The 16,924-nt window shown below is 40.2% G+C and overlaps 7 protein-coding genes across 7 annotated transcripts; 3 read left to right on the plus strand and 4 right to left on the minus strand. All coding sequences in view use genetic code 12, as the record gives it.

The window, feature by feature from the left end:
* Positions 1 to 1,943: 1,943 nt before the first annotated feature.
* RTG3 (Rtg3p) lies at positions 1,944 to 3,917 on the plus strand. The gene has a single exon (XM_064915891.1). The coding sequence runs from the start codon at positions 2,299 to 2,301 to the stop codon at positions 3,790 to 3,792; it is 1,494 nt and encodes a 497-aa protein (XP_064777149.1). The 5' UTR covers positions 1,944 to 2,298; the 3' UTR covers positions 3,793 to 3,917.
* RJT20DRAFT_11914 (uncharacterized protein) lies at positions 3,918 to 7,215 on the minus strand. Its single transcript, XM_064915890.1, has one exon. The coding sequence runs from the start codon at positions 6,911 to 6,913 to the stop codon at positions 4,043 to 4,045; it is 2,871 nt and encodes a 956-aa protein (XP_064777150.1). The 5' UTR covers positions 6,914 to 7,215; the 3' UTR covers positions 3,918 to 4,042.
* A 1-nt stretch (position 7,216) lies between these two features.
* On the minus strand, positions 7,217 to 9,540 carry RJT20DRAFT_11913 (pre-rRNA-processing protein ESF1). The gene has a single exon (XM_064915889.1). The coding sequence runs from the start codon at positions 9,375 to 9,377 to the stop codon at positions 7,320 to 7,322; it is 2,058 nt and encodes a 685-aa protein (XP_064777151.1). The 5' UTR covers positions 9,378 to 9,540; the 3' UTR covers positions 7,217 to 7,319.
* A 359-nt stretch (positions 9,541 to 9,899) lies between these two features.
* RJT20DRAFT_11911 (TLD domain-containing protein) lies at positions 9,900 to 12,082 on the minus strand. The gene has a single exon (XM_064915887.1). The coding sequence runs from the start codon at positions 11,903 to 11,905 to the stop codon at positions 9,932 to 9,934; it is 1,974 nt and encodes a 657-aa protein (XP_064777152.1). The 5' UTR covers positions 11,906 to 12,082; the 3' UTR covers positions 9,900 to 9,931.
* Positions 12,083 to 12,159: 77 nt separating this feature from the next.
* RJT20DRAFT_124267 (uncharacterized protein) lies at positions 12,160 to 13,247 on the minus strand. The gene is made up of 2 exons (XM_064916188.1): positions 13,159 to 13,247; positions 12,160 to 13,079 (listed from the first exon to the last, which is right to left on the minus strand). The coding sequence occupies exons 1-2, from the start codon at positions 13,195 to 13,197 to the stop codon at positions 12,429 to 12,431; spliced, it is 690 nt and encodes a 229-aa protein (XP_064777153.1). The 5' UTR covers positions 13,198 to 13,247; the 3' UTR covers positions 12,160 to 12,428.
* Positions 13,209 to 15,279, plus strand: RJT20DRAFT_12024 (protein kinase). The gene has a single exon (XM_064915910.1). The coding sequence runs from the start codon at positions 13,516 to 13,518 to the stop codon at positions 15,004 to 15,006; it is 1,491 nt and encodes a 496-aa protein (XP_064777154.1). The 5' UTR covers positions 13,209 to 13,515; the 3' UTR covers positions 15,007 to 15,279.
* A 763-nt stretch (positions 15,280 to 16,042) lies between these two features.
* On the plus strand, positions 16,043 to 16,886 carry ERP5 (Erp5p). Its single transcript, XM_064916189.1, has one exon. It carries the CDS (start codon positions 16,113 to 16,115, stop codon positions 16,767 to 16,769), a length of 657 nt encoding a protein of 218 aa, XP_064777155.1. The 5' UTR covers positions 16,043 to 16,112; the 3' UTR covers positions 16,770 to 16,886.
* The last annotated feature ends 38 nt before the right edge of the window (positions 16,887 to 16,924 follow it).

The raw sequence follows: 16,924 nt of genomic DNA on the forward strand, positions 1-16,924 counted from the left end.
TGAGATGACATCTGATATCAAACTTCCATTAAAATAAGAAAGATTGACATTGCAAAATTTAGAATTGGAACGCTTAGAGGAAGTGGAATTCCCAAAGACTTTGACATCAGTGAGATCAAGATTACACAGAATGATCATTCCAACTTGCATTGAATTTTCCATCGGTGATTTTCGGCTTCTTGATAGGAATTTTAGACCAAAGTCAGTTGTTCAATACTTTATGTATCAAAACACTTGGTATTGCCCTAATACAGTGTTTACAGCTAAGCCGAAATTGTTCTACAGAAATTAATTGGGTGATATCGTAGAACTATTAACTTTGTTGGATTAATTATCATGTAATAATTTCCTGCTTTCCTTCAGTAATTATACTTCCTCTGACTTGATCTTCGCTGTAAGAAGCAAACTCACTAATCTCTGGGCAATTAATGCTTGTTTTGGCTGAGAATATACAAAATGGCGTTCTCCTCTTAGTAATAGATAGCAGACTTGTTTCGAGAGATCAAAGGTGATAGAGATTCTCAGAGTACACCATCAAGCTATCCTTTACCAAATTTATAAAAGCTTTGTACTCCCTTTTTAATTAGTGCTGTCTAAAAACAGATAGCAACAACGAAGGGAAATTTGAACAAGAGAGCTGTATTATGTAGTTGACCCTACGAAGAGTTGCAAGGGTTTTGAGAGAACGGGCTGACTATACTGAGACGGAATCTTTACGAAGGTTTTATTCTAGAAGCTAAATGAGATGAACGTATGCAATTTATTCAGTAAAATAAGCAGACAAGTAGATAAGCAGAATAAAATTGCGACTGAAGTCCCAGGTCAGATAAAACCTAGAGGTTCCAAATTCTCATGAAATTTTTCTAATTGGACTGACGAAAGCATTATTTTTTGTCGTTTGCTGTGCTCATTTATATAAAGAAACCGCATGTCGTTCTTAACTATCGATAACGGCCCAAGTTGCTATTGTAAACAAGGAAAATGCCGATTGATTCATTTCGCAGCAATTGCCAAACATGGTAGCGCCAGTGTTGCAAATGTGATGTGGTGGGAATTTAGTTAATCTTTACGGATTGATCTTTCCTCGAAATGTCTGTTGTACATAGAGAAAGTCTATCAGTACTGGTGTCGTATCAACTAATTCAGTGCCAAGATATCTACATATATTTTGAGTACTGGAAAAGTATAGCAGCCAGCGTGTTGGTGCCGATGTAGCTAATAAACCGTGAGCCGCAGAATTAGTTGCCTTTGATGGAGGTGGGTGAGTGATGTACCCATTCTCACATGAATAGATAATAGTGGTGATGGGTCATCTCTATTTTCTGCAGAAGTCTAGACACACAAGTAAATTCTCTTCAACTGTTGCATGAACATACAGCTTCTAGCTCACATCTGTCATAACCTGTATCTCACTGACACATACCAGGACCACGTCACTGTTTCCAATTCCTGTCTTGTTCTTACCTTACAGCACTCATTTAAAATTCCAAGCATTGCCTCTTCGCTATCTTGATAAACTACACAAACGGCCTCTTGATATCAGAGTGTCACACTGGGCCACATACGTGAAAAGCGGTGCAATTTATTCCATTGCATCCATCCGTCCATTTAGCATACATATGTCCACATATACAAACCCGTAGCCACGGGAATTGACTTCACTGCTCACCATTACAAACACACCATTACACACACTGTGCATACGAGTTTCATATGTACTCTTACATATGAGCTTTTACATACAAACTCTTACATAGAAACCGTTTTCGTAACTCTTATATATAAACTAACTATCACATTCAAACATACGAGCTCTCGCATACAAACTGTTACTGTACATACAACCTCTTACATAGAGCTTCTTACATATAAACTCTTACATATAAACTCTTACCGTTACATACAAACTCTCATTATTACATACAAACTCTAACTGTTACAAACAACTCTTACATACAAATTCTTATTATTACATACAAACTCAAATTGCTACATACAAACTCTCACATTACTCATACAAATACTCACATCGATGCATCCACAAATGGCACCCACAAATGGCACCCACACCCCACCTTCAAAACAAAAACCGGGTAACCCTGTCGCATTTGGCCCCCTCTTAGGCACTATACACTCTGACCGGAAAAAATAGCCAAGGAGCTTTCACAGTTAAAGTGGTGTATGGATATATACCACCAGCAGTTCTTCGCCAGAATAACTTGCTGTAAGGCACCGAAGTCACTAATCAATCATTCCTTCATCTCAGGACATCGCCAGTAGCCCCGCCACAGCCCCACAATGGAAGAATACTTGAAAGATAGTCCTTCGGACTACAACTCAAATAACCCCAGCAACACAACATCCACGCCTAACTTCAACTACACCGGCACTAATGCCAACTCCAACTATTCAACGATTCCAGCCAACATCAATGGCTACCCCATGACATTGGACAATGTCACGGCAGGAGAAAGCACCGGACAGCCCATTCATGGCTATCCCACCAACTCAGGCAATGAATTCCTTCTGACCAATCTGTATTACAACAACAACAACAACAACACCTCCTTTCAAACCGGAAATAACAACTATGTCAACGACCCTAATGTATTCAGCGGGCCCAGTTCACTCAACAACGAACCGTTCTTCGACGACATTGGTGCCAACTTTCAAGCGAATACAGCCTCTTTTCAGAACACCCTCCCAATTCAGAACTCAATGCAACAGCAGTTCATCAACCCTGCAAACACATCTACCAACTTAGATGAACTTATATCTCCTCAGAACAACAATACATCATTCCTTGCATCTGATAATTTTTCGAATTCACAATATTTCTCACCACCAAACCGCCCTGTCAGCTACAACGCGTTGGACTCAATACCTGAGAACTCTATCAACAACAATGCATTGAGTCCTATTTCAAGGCATGGAAGCATAGCTGTTCCAGGAACACTTAATGCACCGGATTTTAACACCGGTTCGTACCTTTCACCACAAGCCAACCCACAATACTTATCTCCAACAAATTACGAGTCATTCGATCCTTTGCGTTCTCCTCCGCTTAATGGAAACTTCTTGAACTCACCCCCTGTTACCCAACAAATATTGGGGAATGTTGCTAATAACTTTAGTACGAGTATTCCAATTAACTCAACATTAAAGGCCGAAACATTGTCTCCACCTTCGTCCAGTAACTTGAGCTCATCTGTGCCAAGTGGTGGGGCTTCTCATTTAACTAATAGGGATGTCAATCCTAAACAATTGACTAAAGAAGAGAAGATGAAGAGAAGACGTGAGTTCCATAATGCCGTCGAAAGAAGAAGACGTGATCTAATTAAAGAAAAAATAAAAGAATTAGGATTAATAGTACCTCCTTCCTTATTGAACCCTCAGCTTTCAGCTGTGCAAACCTTACAGAGAAATTCCTTAATGAACTCAAGTGAAATAAATGATCTTATAAGCACCATTAAGGTCAAAGAAACGAAGCCAAACAAAAGTACGATCCTTAATAAGTCCGTGGATTATATTAAACATTTAGATTATGTGTTGAGGCAACAACAAAAGGAAAGAGAATCTTTGGAAGAGAGTATCAGAGCTCTTGAAAATGGCACGAATAATTCTGCAAATGATTATTACCCAACTCCGGCTCAAGAACTACCAGTGCAAGGCCAATCGACAGCTTCTCTTCAAAACGTAGGCCAATTTGGCCAGATCGAGAACTTCGACCCTGATGACTTTTTCACAGACATATTAACAAACACCAACGTGAACGAGAATGAATTCATATAAGACTGGTAATTGATAGACGCAACTCTTTGTAAGCAAGGGACTTTGCAGGGTTGCTTAATGTACTATGCTATTTCTCACTTAGAAGTTGAACTTCTTCTGTTGTATAATTTTGTTTATGGCTTGTCGCCGTATTAGCGTTACGAATTTATTTTATTGTTCAATCTTGTGAACTTTCAGTTCTTTCTTTTTATTTGTGTTAGCCTATAGATTTCAAACTATTAATTTAAGCAAATGTACATTACCTGACATACTAAGTGAATGTTTGATCAATGTACTCTTCGAACCTGCTCAAAATAATGGACTCATTGTTCTCTTCCATCAATTCTCGGAAACATTCCTTGGGCTCGTGGGAGACATCTGCGGTAGTGTCACTAGACTCTGCAAGAAACGATGAAATTTGCTTTCGAATCAGTTCACTTAGCAATATCTCCTCAATTTCAGGCTCCCTTCCATCGGCCTGTTGTGTGGTTCTGGGATCCTTGCTAGCCACTGATAAATCTTTTCTACTAGTATTTCTCTTCTCTTCAGAATTAAGCAAAAAGAGCTTATAGAGGTGAGTACCTCTTCTTTGTGGTGTGTTTTCTAAGCTACTTGGCACCGACTGCGTCTTCGCCTTGAAAGAATTGCCATCAGCCTGATCCTTCAATAAAGCTCTAGAACTAGGCGACTTTCTCGTTGAAAATGCCAGCAGCGGTTCATGCGTAGTTACATTTACCTGCTCAACAGATGTTGATGCAGCTTTTTGGGAAGTGTGGTTATTTCCACTAGTAACAACAGGTGTTGAAGCAGCTTTTTGGGATGTGTGGTTATTGCCACTAGGGACAACAGGTGTCGAAGTAGCTTTTTGGGAAGTGTGGTTATTTCCACTAGGGACAACAGGTGTTGAAGTAGCTTTTTGGGAAGTGTGGTTATTTCCACTAGGGACAACAGGTGTTGAAGCAGCTTTTTGGGAAGTGTTTTTATTTCCACTAGGAACAACAGGTGTTGGTGCAGCTTGTTGGGATGTGTGGTTATTTCCACTAGGAACTATTAAAGATGTTGAAGAAACAATTGCTTGAGTTGGGTTCTCCAGTGGTGTAGATGGAGTTTTCCACGAAGCCACCGAATAGCTTGCAGGCCTTTGACTTTTATACACAAAATTCTTCTTGTCTTTTGTGGAATCTTTTATCGAGGTTTCCTTAACACTTAACGATCTAACTGGGACATCCGCTCTAGGGATATCCGCTCTAGGTGGGACATCCGCTCTAGGTGGGACATCCGCTCTTGATGGGACATCCGCTCTAGGTGGGACATCTATTTTTTCACCACTGTAGTATGGGGAATTGATTGCCCCAACTGAGTAGGGACTGACAACAGCGTTTTCTGGAATTGACTTTCTATTTTTGCTTCTAGAGAATAATCTTATCAAGGGTTGAGCAAACCTCTTCTTTTCTCTCAGTGCAACTTCTTGCTTTACTGCTGTGTTTGGTTCGTTTGTAATTGTGTCTTCGATCTTGGTAACATATCTCATTTGATGTTCGTACTTATACGTTACAGCCGATTTTGCAGCTTCCCATTCTGCAGCACCAAAACTACTAGGGGTTGGCCAAGAACTCATACCATCTTGAGATACCGAATTAAATTGTATTGGAGTCATTAACCTATGTTGTCGACTAGTGGGTGACTCTGGTATACTATGCTCGTTCACGGTGCCTATGGGGGTTGAAGTTGAGGTGCGCTTCTTATGAACCTCGTCACTTGATACAGGTGTATATGGTGTATTGGTCACTAACGAATTACCCTCGAATACATCTTCCTTTGAAGCAGGGGTGCTTGACGGTGTCTGGTGCTTTCCTTTCTGGATCTTTGCTGGATCAAGTTCCTTTCCTTCCTTTGAATGACTATTGGGGTGTTTTTCTGGTCCTAGATCTGTTTCTGAGTCATGCATACGTTTACCCAGCTGTTCGATCTGGTTATTCTTTTCCTTCTCCTGAAAATACCACTCTCTCTCTGCTCTTGGCATTTCCTTCACTCTATACCCATGAAAGTTGGTCTCTAGTCTAGGGGACTCTTCCGCAACGTCAAAGGTAATGGGGTTGAGCAAATTTCGAATTTCGTCTTGAAGTTCGTCAATCTTCTGGTAGGACGATTTTTGAGGTACGTTAGGTGATTGCGAAGTGCTACTTAAATTGTCTTCGTCTAAATGTTCCAACGGGGCTGTGACGTTGTGTCTAAAGGTCAGCACCACTCTTCCAGTGTCAAAGGTACTGGGCATAGTTGTATGTCCAGGGTGTGACCTGACGGGGACTTTGGCTTTTCCAACGGTAGGTACATAATAGTTCAAGATATCTGAATTAGATTCAGTCTGATCTTCTTTATTGGCCATAGAATCGACTTGTACTGAACTTTTTAGTTCCACGGGAGAGTCTTTTGCCATTTTAGTTTCATTTACAGCTGTCTTACCTTGTAGTTTCCTCGTAGCATGCTCCTTAGTAGTTGTATAGTTCTTTTCAGTAGTGTCAGAGTTGCTTCCACTCCTGGATACTTTCTGGTCAGAGTTAGAAGCATAGCTTGATTCTATATGACATATTTCCAAATTATCGTTAAAAACACTGCTAACTGACTTCAGCTTTAACTTGCCATTCTTAAGAGAATCGTGGTGGGAAGATATCGAAGATGTCCCTCCTTCGGAATTCCCAAAAGAAGAGTCAGCAGTTTCGTAGCTGGAGTCAAGGTTAGCCATACTAGTTGCAAGTGGGTCAGTAGAAGAAAAAGTCTTTGTTGTCCTAGAGGTGTAACGGGAAGGTTTGTTAATCTCAAAGCTATTTCTAGCCTGGGAAAGTATTTCCTCCCTGCTACTGTTGTTCACATGTACTTCTCGACTTCTTCTCCGGGTTTTTATTACTTCCTCGAGTTTAGCTATTTCAGTCTTATTTTGCAAGATTTTGGAAGTGTTTCTGTTACTGAATAGCTCCTCGAGCTGCTTGGTGCCAGTTCTTGTCATCAACTTGTTGATATTTGGCTGCGGATTCATAATAGCACTCCTGGGGATCCCTTTCCTTGCTGAAGCCAGCTTACTTGGTATCGATTCATTGGAGTTCTTTGACTCAAATTGAGTTATTAAAGTCTTTACACCAGCCATTTTGTCTACTCTCTAGTCATTAACTGACTTCACAAATCTCAGAAGCTTGTTGCTATTTATGTTGAATTTCAAGGGTTACTTCAATCCTAATTTCGCCAGAACTATCATCATGCGTAACCAAACCATATCAGGGGTTTGCTGGCTACGGTATACCAGCACTACTATGATACTGACAATGTACATTATAAGATATATAGTTTAGAAGAAACGTCTACGAACAAAATTTTGCAGCAAGAAGCGATTTTTTGCATCAACCGACTTTGTGCAATAGTATTTACCAAAAAATAGTAATGACGATCACACATCAAAAGCTAGAGGTTACAACTTCGTAATATAACTCTATATGTATTAATTAATGCAGCTGTTGGTATTATGTACACTCTATATACGACCTATGAAACTTTTGTTAATTTCTATACTTCAGCTTGATCTTGTTAACCAATGAGTTAACATCTCCGCTGTTTTCGTTGACCTTGTTTTCGGTCTTTTTCTGTTTTTTGTTTCCCTTCCTCTCGTTGGCAGATCTATCTCCTCTGTGTCTCTTTGAACGTTCCTTTAAAATCTTTGTCATGGTCTCTGTCTTCTTAAAATCAGTATTAGTAGGATCAATAGCATAGTCGTGGTTTTCGAAAACTTCTGCAAAACGTGGATCATTCAAGTCAGGCTGAAAGTTATCTTGGACCAATTCCGAATCAATGTTTTTACTCTTCTTTCCCTTCTTTCCTTTATGCTTCTCTGCCTTGATCACATCTCTCATGTTGAAATGGTCGGGCTTTTCGGTATCCTTGTCTTCATCCATCAATATTAATTCTAATTCTGCTTTGGATTTCTCGTCATCATCATGCTTGTTATTTCTTGATTTGTTGTTCGACTTCTTGGATTTGGCTTTAACTTCCTTTGGTTCGACATCATTCTCTTTCTCAGACGCTTGAGTTTCCTTAAATTTTGCAAGTCTACGCTTACGACGTTCCTTTTCCTTACGTCTGTACGTATCAATGGAAGACTCTTCCTTGTTTTCTTCCTTCTTCTTCTTCTTCTCCTCCTCAGGTTCTTCTCCCTTCAAACCAGGATCAAAAGTGATTTCCATGTCTACTTCATCATCTTCTTCCTTTCCACCAGTGAACTTGTTAAAACTGCCGCCAAGAAGACTCTTATACTTGTCTTTCATACCGTCTTCCTCGACTTCGCTTCCTTCTGTGTCTGAAGCCAAGTATGCCTTGAAATCCATTTCATCGATTTCCTTCTGAGAAAGTGGTCTTGAAGACAATGTCAATCTATCCTTTGGTGTTTCATCCCATGTCAACTTGACCTTTGAGTGCTGTAAGGCGTCTGTTACAAAAGTGGAATCTGGCTTGTATGTCGAGGGTATCTTGGTGCATACGTCTTTACTTTCACTTTCGTCGAATTCCATGTCTTCTGGTACATATCTCAAATCAAAGATATTTGCTGTGGATTCGTACTCAGTTCCATCACAGTTGTCATAAATATGTTTAGCTGTGGCTACTGAATCGCACTTTACAACAGCATAGTAGTATCTTAATCTTTGTAATTGATAACGACGAAGAGCTTTACTGTCATAATCTTCTTCTCCGTTGTCCTCTTCGTAGAGCTTACGTGCAGCCTTTTCCAAAGCTTCTCTGTTATTGACATCGATATCTGATTCTAAGTCGGAGTCTGAGTCTGAATCTTCGTCTTTTTTAGCCTTCTTTTTCGATTTGAACAATTCTCTAGGTGGACCTTCAATCTCTTCTTTCTGCATTTGCTCTTTTCCAAACTCAGATGGATATATAGCAACCGATTTGATTGAGCCACCAGTAGGTACAAAGGACAAGAAGGTAGCCATTAAGTCTACAGCTTTAACATTATCCCAATCCATATTCACTACAGCAAAACCGTTAGTGGGTTCGCCTTCTTCTGGCTTTCCTTCATCCTCGATCTCAGACTCCTCTTCTTCGAAATCAACCGAGCCGTCTGAATCTGAATCCGAATCTGAATCTGATTCTGAGTCCGAATCGCTTTCAGAGGATGAGGAAGCTAAACCCTCACCTCTAGCTCTATCCAATAAAGTCTCAACACTTTCAGGCTCGCTTTCATCGCTGCTTTCTACTAGTGTCTTGCTAGAGACTTTTGTGTCTTCTTCGCTATCTTCCTCATCGCTTGATTTTTCATCTTCCTCATCTTCTTCATCCAGTTCGTGCTCGTAAAACTTATCAAGACCCTTTCCTGCTTCGGTGTCTTTCAACTTTCTTCCGTATCTGTCGATCTTGGCGGTCTTTCCGGTAGAATTTGTGTTCAACTTCTTCAATTCTTTTTTGCTGAAACGTTCATCCACCTTGACCTTGAATTTCTTCAAGTTTGGAAGTCTGAACCTGGGGTCACTATGCATAGACTTGAATCTAGCATCATTGGTTACAGGATTCTCCGACTCTTTTCCGGCTTGTTGTTTTTTGTCACCTTTGGCCATCTTTCCGTGCTTTTTCTACTAGTTTTTACAAACTACAAGCTAATCAACTATCTCTACTCAAATCCTATTCATTAACCCTACTTAACAGAAAATACCCATAAACCAAAAAAAAAAATGTATGCCATCGGGCATCGCACGACGACTGCGAAATTTCGGTTGCCAAAAATGGAACCGATTATTAACTATAGAGTTGACTGTGGTTCTTAACTATGGTTCTTAACTATGTGCCTGTCGTAGTGAGCATCAGTCAGTGAGTACAAGTAGCATGTGGGAGCACACAATGATATAAGAAATGGTGTGGTGGTTGTAGGTGTGGTAGTTGATATATGGTGGTAGATATAGTGGTAGACATGGTAGGTATGGTGGTAGATATGGTAGATATGGTAAATATGGTAAATATGGTAAATATGGTAAACATGATGGTGGTAGTTATGGCAAATAAGATAAATATGGTGGTAGATATTTGGCGATTTATATGGTTATTGATATGATGATATTCATGGTGATATTCATGGTGGTATATGGTGAAATGTACCATGGGACTGAAATTTTCACTATACCGATCCTCCACTGGAATTGTGGTTTCCTACAAGTCCAACCATCTCCAAAAATGCTCTCTCTTCACCCAAACTCCGAAGATTGACACTCTGTCTGGCCTCTGCCTGCTTCTCTTCCCATTCCCATTGTTTCCTCTGCTCCTCAAGTTCCTTGGTGGACCCTATGCCCCAAACTTCAAGATCCGAGATCATAAACCTATCCTCAAAGTCGTCCGATCTAATCTGCTCCTGATGTGAGCGATCAAAATAGGTCGCAGTATTGGCTGTCAGTCCTACTATGTGTCTGAACACAGCAAACTCCAAGTTGGCCTCGATCGTTAAAGAAACATCACCGGGGAAATACTTTTTAATTCCATTCCTATTGATGGGTTGATTGTTTCCAAATCCGAGACCAAGGCCTAGTGTATTGAAGTAAATCAGCTCTCCCTTTAGAATTGGGTTATGTATGCTCTTGTAATAATCAAGCTTAGGCAGAAGTGAAATTATCAAGCTACTTTCGTCTCCAAAGTTTTTCTTATTGGAGTTCCTCCAAGGTAAGTTCACTAGCACTGCGTAGGTGATCTTATCGCTCTCCGACTGCCAGCTTCGCAAGGATGACTCCAGCGACCTGAAATACTGTGGATATTCTGATTTGAATGCTTGATAGCGCATGTTTGTGGTTATCGTTTTGTTCTTCAAACGTTTGCCACTAACTATGAACAATGTTGGAGCTTGCCATTTGAATATCTTCAGTTCCAAGGAACGGATTGAAAACCCAGATTCCGATCCAGCATAGAGTTTAATCAAATTCTGATTCGAAATACTTATATCAATACCCAAATTGCTTACCAAATTCGATATGATTGCCAACGATGGGGCATTGACCAATTTTGACTCTTGGAATTTAGGGAAAGCATACTTTTTCTTTGTTGGGGTTGATGCAATCTTTGTTTCAATTTCTAACTCTGGTTGTGGCTCAGGATCCGGTTCTTTCTCAGCTGTAGGGTCGTTTGGCGTCTTTGCAATTACGGTAGATAGAAGCCCTTCTTTAAATAGTATCGTGAATGAGTCCTGGAAAAATTTTGGAAGAATATTCTCAATGGCAGACTTGAATTCTTTAAAGTTGATATATTCAGTCTTGACATTAGACGAATTGATGTTGATATTAATGTAGCGCAAGACTACTAAAGCAGACACCTCGAACTCATGCCATCTTGCAATATATTCAGCTAGCTTCTTTTGCATTATATCTCGCTTCATCTTTGGAATCGAAGATACAATCAAGAATAATGTGATCACCTGAAGTAAGTCGTTTGCATTCAATTTCAAGTTGTCGATATCGATATCATCGAATTTCTTAATAACGCTAAAGGTATCCCATTTGATCTTTTTGGACCGAATTTCTGGCGAGTCTTCTTCTGTTATAGGGTATTGTACTTCCACTACGTAAGTTTCGGTATTAGGCGAAACAAGGGTTTCCTTCACTTCTGGTTTCTCAAAGCTTGACTCCAGTGCCTCTGATTCCACGTGTGGAAGGGCAAGGGAGGTGAATATCAATTTGAGATAATCGTATTGATTTGGCAAAACTTTTTTGTATCTGCCACTATGGAACAACACCGCTGTTAATAGTTCTTCAACTGTCATGCCTCCAGAGCGATCATTTCCGTAATCCAGTATAAAGGGGAACTTCCCTAGCACTCTGGTGGATTCGTATAGCACCCTTAAAGCGTAATTGAACGGCTCACTCACACCACTATTATCTTTGCTCTTATCGTTAGAAAGCTGTAGCAAAAACGCCAAGTCGCTTTGTGTGACCATATTCTTTTCCTGGAGATCGGTTATATTCAACTTGGAGGCAAGAGAGCTTACCTCCACCTTTCTGAGGAGAGTGAAGCATCGAGCAGAGAACAACTCCAAAACCTGTTCTTTGGTAAGCAGTTCTAGAATTGCATCGCTCTTGGACCCAGAGTCCGTGCTAGCAGTTTGACCCATCTCAATGCTGTTCACCCCTTGATATACCGTCTAAGCAATGATCTGGTTTCTCCTAAATCAAGAAAAATGGAGTTAACTTAAAATGGTGTTTGTATGGTAGCGCTCGAGATTGCTATATGGCTGATGGATACTATAAGAGTAATACAGTATAGATGGATTTAAAGGAAGATTTTACTGATTGTTTTGTAGTAAGGAGATTGGGATTATTCTTGAAATACTACTGATCACTTTTATGCTAAAGATTCTACGATTTTGACTTAGAACAGCATTAGTGCTCTAATGCTATGTTTGCTTTCTATAGGATTGTTCATTTATGTGGTTTGTATTAGGTGTATACTATGAACATTAACGTATACGGATTGAAATTTACTGTGGAATCATAACTTCTATGACCCTCTATCAAGAATTGCATTCTAGGCAAGTCTTCTTCATCTTCATCTCTCTTTGTTTTACTTCTTCGCCATGGCGGGTGGGATCACCCTGTCAACTGCTTTACTCCCCCTATTTTGCGTTTCCTTCAAAATCACTTGAAGAAATTAACCAAGAAATCCTTTGATTTGATCTCCAAGTCAAACACAAACTTCTTCCATTCTCCGACAATACCAGTTGTGGCACTTATCACCTCCTCATCCTCTTCATCCGGCGATCTTGTTCTTTCGTTATATTTCTGCTCACTGGCGTCCTGCTTCAACAACGCTTTGGTGAATGATAAAATCACCAAGGTGAAGTAAAATCTCACAGCAGAGACCACAATGGTCGTACTGGCAGTTACATACAACTCTCTGGCCAATGAAGCCGACTGTGCCGATAAATCTTGGGAATTAGTACTACTGGCTCTCTTTCCGAGGTCTTCTTCGGAGACATCTTCCAGGCTGAACCAGAAGTAAATGAAGTAAATCGTGTAAAAGAATCCCACAAATGTGTCTATCACGTAAACAACGGTTGCAAGCGACAATTTTCTGGCATTTCTTGGCTTATCCTTCAAATGGATCAATGCAGAGATGTAGAACGGTATGGTCATGATGGCCAAAATGTTGTAGAACCATTGCCAAAAGTTGAGCGGATGGCCTGTGATGATCGAGAGGATTCCGTAGACTCCTCCGGCCTTATTCAAGATGGTTATTCCGAGGACAACCTCGACCCCGATGAAGAGTGGGATGAATCCAAGGAAGCGCTGGAGATGTTAGTAAAAACAGAAGCTGTCGCATTTTTCCACCTTGCATCATTCAATACAAGTCCAACAGACAACATACCTGAGGCAATATCTGATTCAATGATGATGCAATTGTCATGGTAGATTATAAATAATAAGTCTTTTCCTCTAAAAACAACAACTTAGCCCCTATATTTATCTACCAAACATTATACAAACTTCCAGTGTTTAACTGATCTCAACCATCGCAGGTAATACACCCATGCCTCCGTCACTGCAGATAGCCCCACATTAATCCGTTACAAAAAAAAATTCTGACTGCAGAGGTTCTGATGAGGCAGTTAAGAGAGGGAACAAAGAAAGTGAGAGGTGTGAGATGAAGAAGTATGGTTTCGTTTAAAAAGACAGGTTCTTTCTTATATTAGGTGGAGGAAATAGTATAATAGATAGTGATACCATGAGTGAAGAAGGGTTGATATCAAAGTTGGAAGATGTAGGAATCTACTCGGATTCGGACTCGGACTCGGACTCGGACTCAGACAGTGACTACGAGAACAGTTCACTGCAAAAAGATGCAAAACTCCAGCCAAAGACATTGACCGAAAATGCTGATATTGTTACCAAGTACGCAGACAAAATTAAGACCGATCCGATCAAAAAGGGACCGAAAACTACTAAGGATCGAGCCAATAGAGCCACCGTGGAACAGGTATTGGACCCTCGTACCATGCGATTCTTGGCCAAAATCATTAACAAGAATATCATATCCCGTATCAACGGTTGCATAAGTACTGGTAAAGAAGCCAATGTTTACCATGGAGACCATGAAGACCCCAGTGTAACTACTCGGGAATACGCCGTCAAGATCTACAAAACTTCGATTTTGGTATTCAAAGATAGAGAAAGATATGTAGATGGTGAATTCAGATTTAGAAATACTAAAAACCAAAGCAATCCCAGAAAAATGGTCAAAGTTTGGGCAGAGAAAGAGTTCCGTAATTTGAAGAGATTATATCTTAATGGAATACCATGTCCCGAACCAATAGAGTTGAGATCACATGTGCTTGTCATGGAATACTTGACGAAGGGAAAGGGTCAGCCATCACCAAAGTTGAGAGATCACCCATTCAAAGATGTAGATGAAATCGTATACTACTACCACCAGATGTTATTCTACATGAGAAGAATGTACCAGAAGTGCCGTTTGGTACATGCTGATTTAAGTGAATACAACTCCATTGTCCACAATGACAAATTGTATATTATTGATGTGTCTCAATCTGTGGAGCCAGAGCATCCAATGGCCCTTGATTTCTTAAGAATGGATATAAAAAACGTCAACGATTTCTTCTCTAGGAAAAAGATCAATGTATATCCCGAAAGATTGATTTTCAAGTACATTACGGAGGAGAATTCTGTGTTGGGAATCCAGGATGATTCCGATGAAGAGTTGAGCAAGTATTTGGATACCTTGCCTTTGAAGGCAGAAAATGAAGATGATATTGAGGATGAGATCTTCAGATCTTTGCACTTGGTGAGATCTCTTAACCACCTTGAAGAGAGAGATTTCCAAAAGTTTTCTGAAGGTAAAGTAGATACGTTGACAAACCTTGTCGGAGTTAACGAAGAAGAAGAGGACGATGAAAGTACTGAAGGACAGCTCGAAGGTGAAGAAGACGAAGAGGAAGAAGATTCTGATGATTCTGATTCCGAGGAAGGAACTTCTGACTCAGATGATGATGAGTACGACGAGGAAACAGGAGAAGTAAAGAAGAAAAAGAAGGAATGGGTGGAGAAGGAGACCATTCTTAGAGGAAAGAAATACGAAGACAAGGATGAGAAGAAGGCTAGAAAGGAAGCTGCAAAGCAAGCCAAGCTGGAGAAGAGAAAGACGAAGATGAAGAAACACATTAAGAAGAAGATCATTGCCAAGAGAAAAGCCAAGTGAGTCTGTCATTTTTGAGGGACGAATATTGCATTTTGTTATATAGAACTACTAATTCTTGTACTATAGTAGCATAGGTTTAATAGACAAAAGTATAGAAGGCTTGAGACAAAAAAAGGGAAGTGAGAAACAGAAGATCATAAGAGTTACTATCAAAGAGAGATAGTTTTAAGATATGCCGTCAGAGTGACTTGCAACTTGTTGAACCCGTAATCGGCTTATTTACACTCCTTTTTTTCTCCAATGTGATACATACATATATGACAAAGCATTTCTTACATTTATCATAGAAACACATAGACCAATAGACCACTCCAGCAGCACATTCATTTCTGCAACCCAATTGTTTTAGCAGCCATATATTTAGTAGTACTGCATGTATGATGACCTATGCAAATGTAGAGCCTCCAAGCTGGTAAACCATTTCACTGATGTCATCACATTTTCGCCTGAAAGTACTAAAAATACCTCACTTGAGTTGGTATATCCATCTTATCCCTATTTCAACAACTCAGGTCCATTTACTAAAAACATAATTGAAAAGTAAACTCCTCTCTTGTTCCCATTTACTTGGAAATACTGCAAACAACTCTCATGTTATTTTTCCTGGTTATTTTTCCCTGGGTTATTTTTATCTTGCTATTTCTCAGTATTTTTTCCCGCTATTTTCCTCACTATTTTTCTCACAATTACAATCTCTCACAAATAAGTGTGTCTCGGTAGTTTATACTTCCCTCACATTTACTCTCCATAACTTCCGTAACTTCCATACTTTCATGACTTCCATAACTTCACCTAACTCACATTCTTCTCTCTAATTCCATCCTCACAAGATACCATTCTCTGTATTTTTACCCTAATTCCAACTCACAATATTTCACTCTCACCATATCCACCCTCACAATATTTCACCCTCGCTATATCCACCCTCACTCTCCATAAATAAACGCTCACAAAAACTGACACGCGTTAAGAACAAATCAACGACCCGAAAAAATCCAACCAAAATCAACACTACTGAAAAGAGATTATGTAGTTCTTCTCCCTTGTTATTGTTGTTTTAGTATCGGATACTATATAGACAGTAATCGGGTAGCATTTACTTTGCAATGATGTTGAATGGATCTATAGGAAAGGCCGTCGCCGTGCTCTTAATGTTGGTGCAGTTCTCCACCGCGTTGCACTTCTACTTGAGAACCGGAGACGTCAGATGCTTCTTCGAAGACTTGCCCGAAAACACCTTGGTTGTGGGCAGAATCACCGCCCTCGAGAAGAACGAGCACGGGACATACATCGAAAACCCTAACTTGAGAGTCGAAATAACCGTTGACGAAACCTTCGACAACGATGAGAGAGTGGTGACCCAAAAGTCGTCGCCTCTGGGTGAATTCACCTTCACTTCTATCGAATCCGGTGAACACAAGTTCTGCTTGAAGCCAGTATACACAGATGGAACCATTGGAAAGGCCCACCGTGTCTTCTTTGACGTTGCCAGTGGTGACGCTCACGACTACGTCGACTCCAAGTCCACCAGACAAGTCGACGCTTTGACTGGTAAGGTCCAGAAGTTGAACGCCAAGTTGGAAGAAATCCACTTTGAACAAGAACACATGAGACAAAGAGAAGCTCTCTTCAGAGACCAGTCCGAATCCACCAACTCCAAGGTTGTCAAGTGGACCATCATCCAATTGATTGTTTTGATTGGAACATGTGTGTACCAGTTGCGTCATTTGAAGAGTTTCTTTGTCAAGCAAAAGATTGTTTAAACCTTGTACAGCCCACGAACTTTCTCGTCCTTTGCTTCGGCATCATACATGCTAAAATACAGACTTAATACGATATTTTGCGCTAATATAAATTGCCATTATCTATCACCGTAGAACGGACTTACAGCATAACATTGTAGAGCACTTGTAAACAG

This window comes from Scheffersomyces xylosifermentans (genome assembly GCF_036884685.1).
Source record: "Scheffersomyces xylosifermentans strain CBS 12540 chromosome Unknown RJT20scaffold_1, whole genome shotgun sequence".
Taxonomy (NCBI): domain Eukaryota; kingdom Fungi; phylum Ascomycota; class Pichiomycetes; order Serinales; family Debaryomycetaceae; genus Scheffersomyces; species Scheffersomyces xylosifermentans.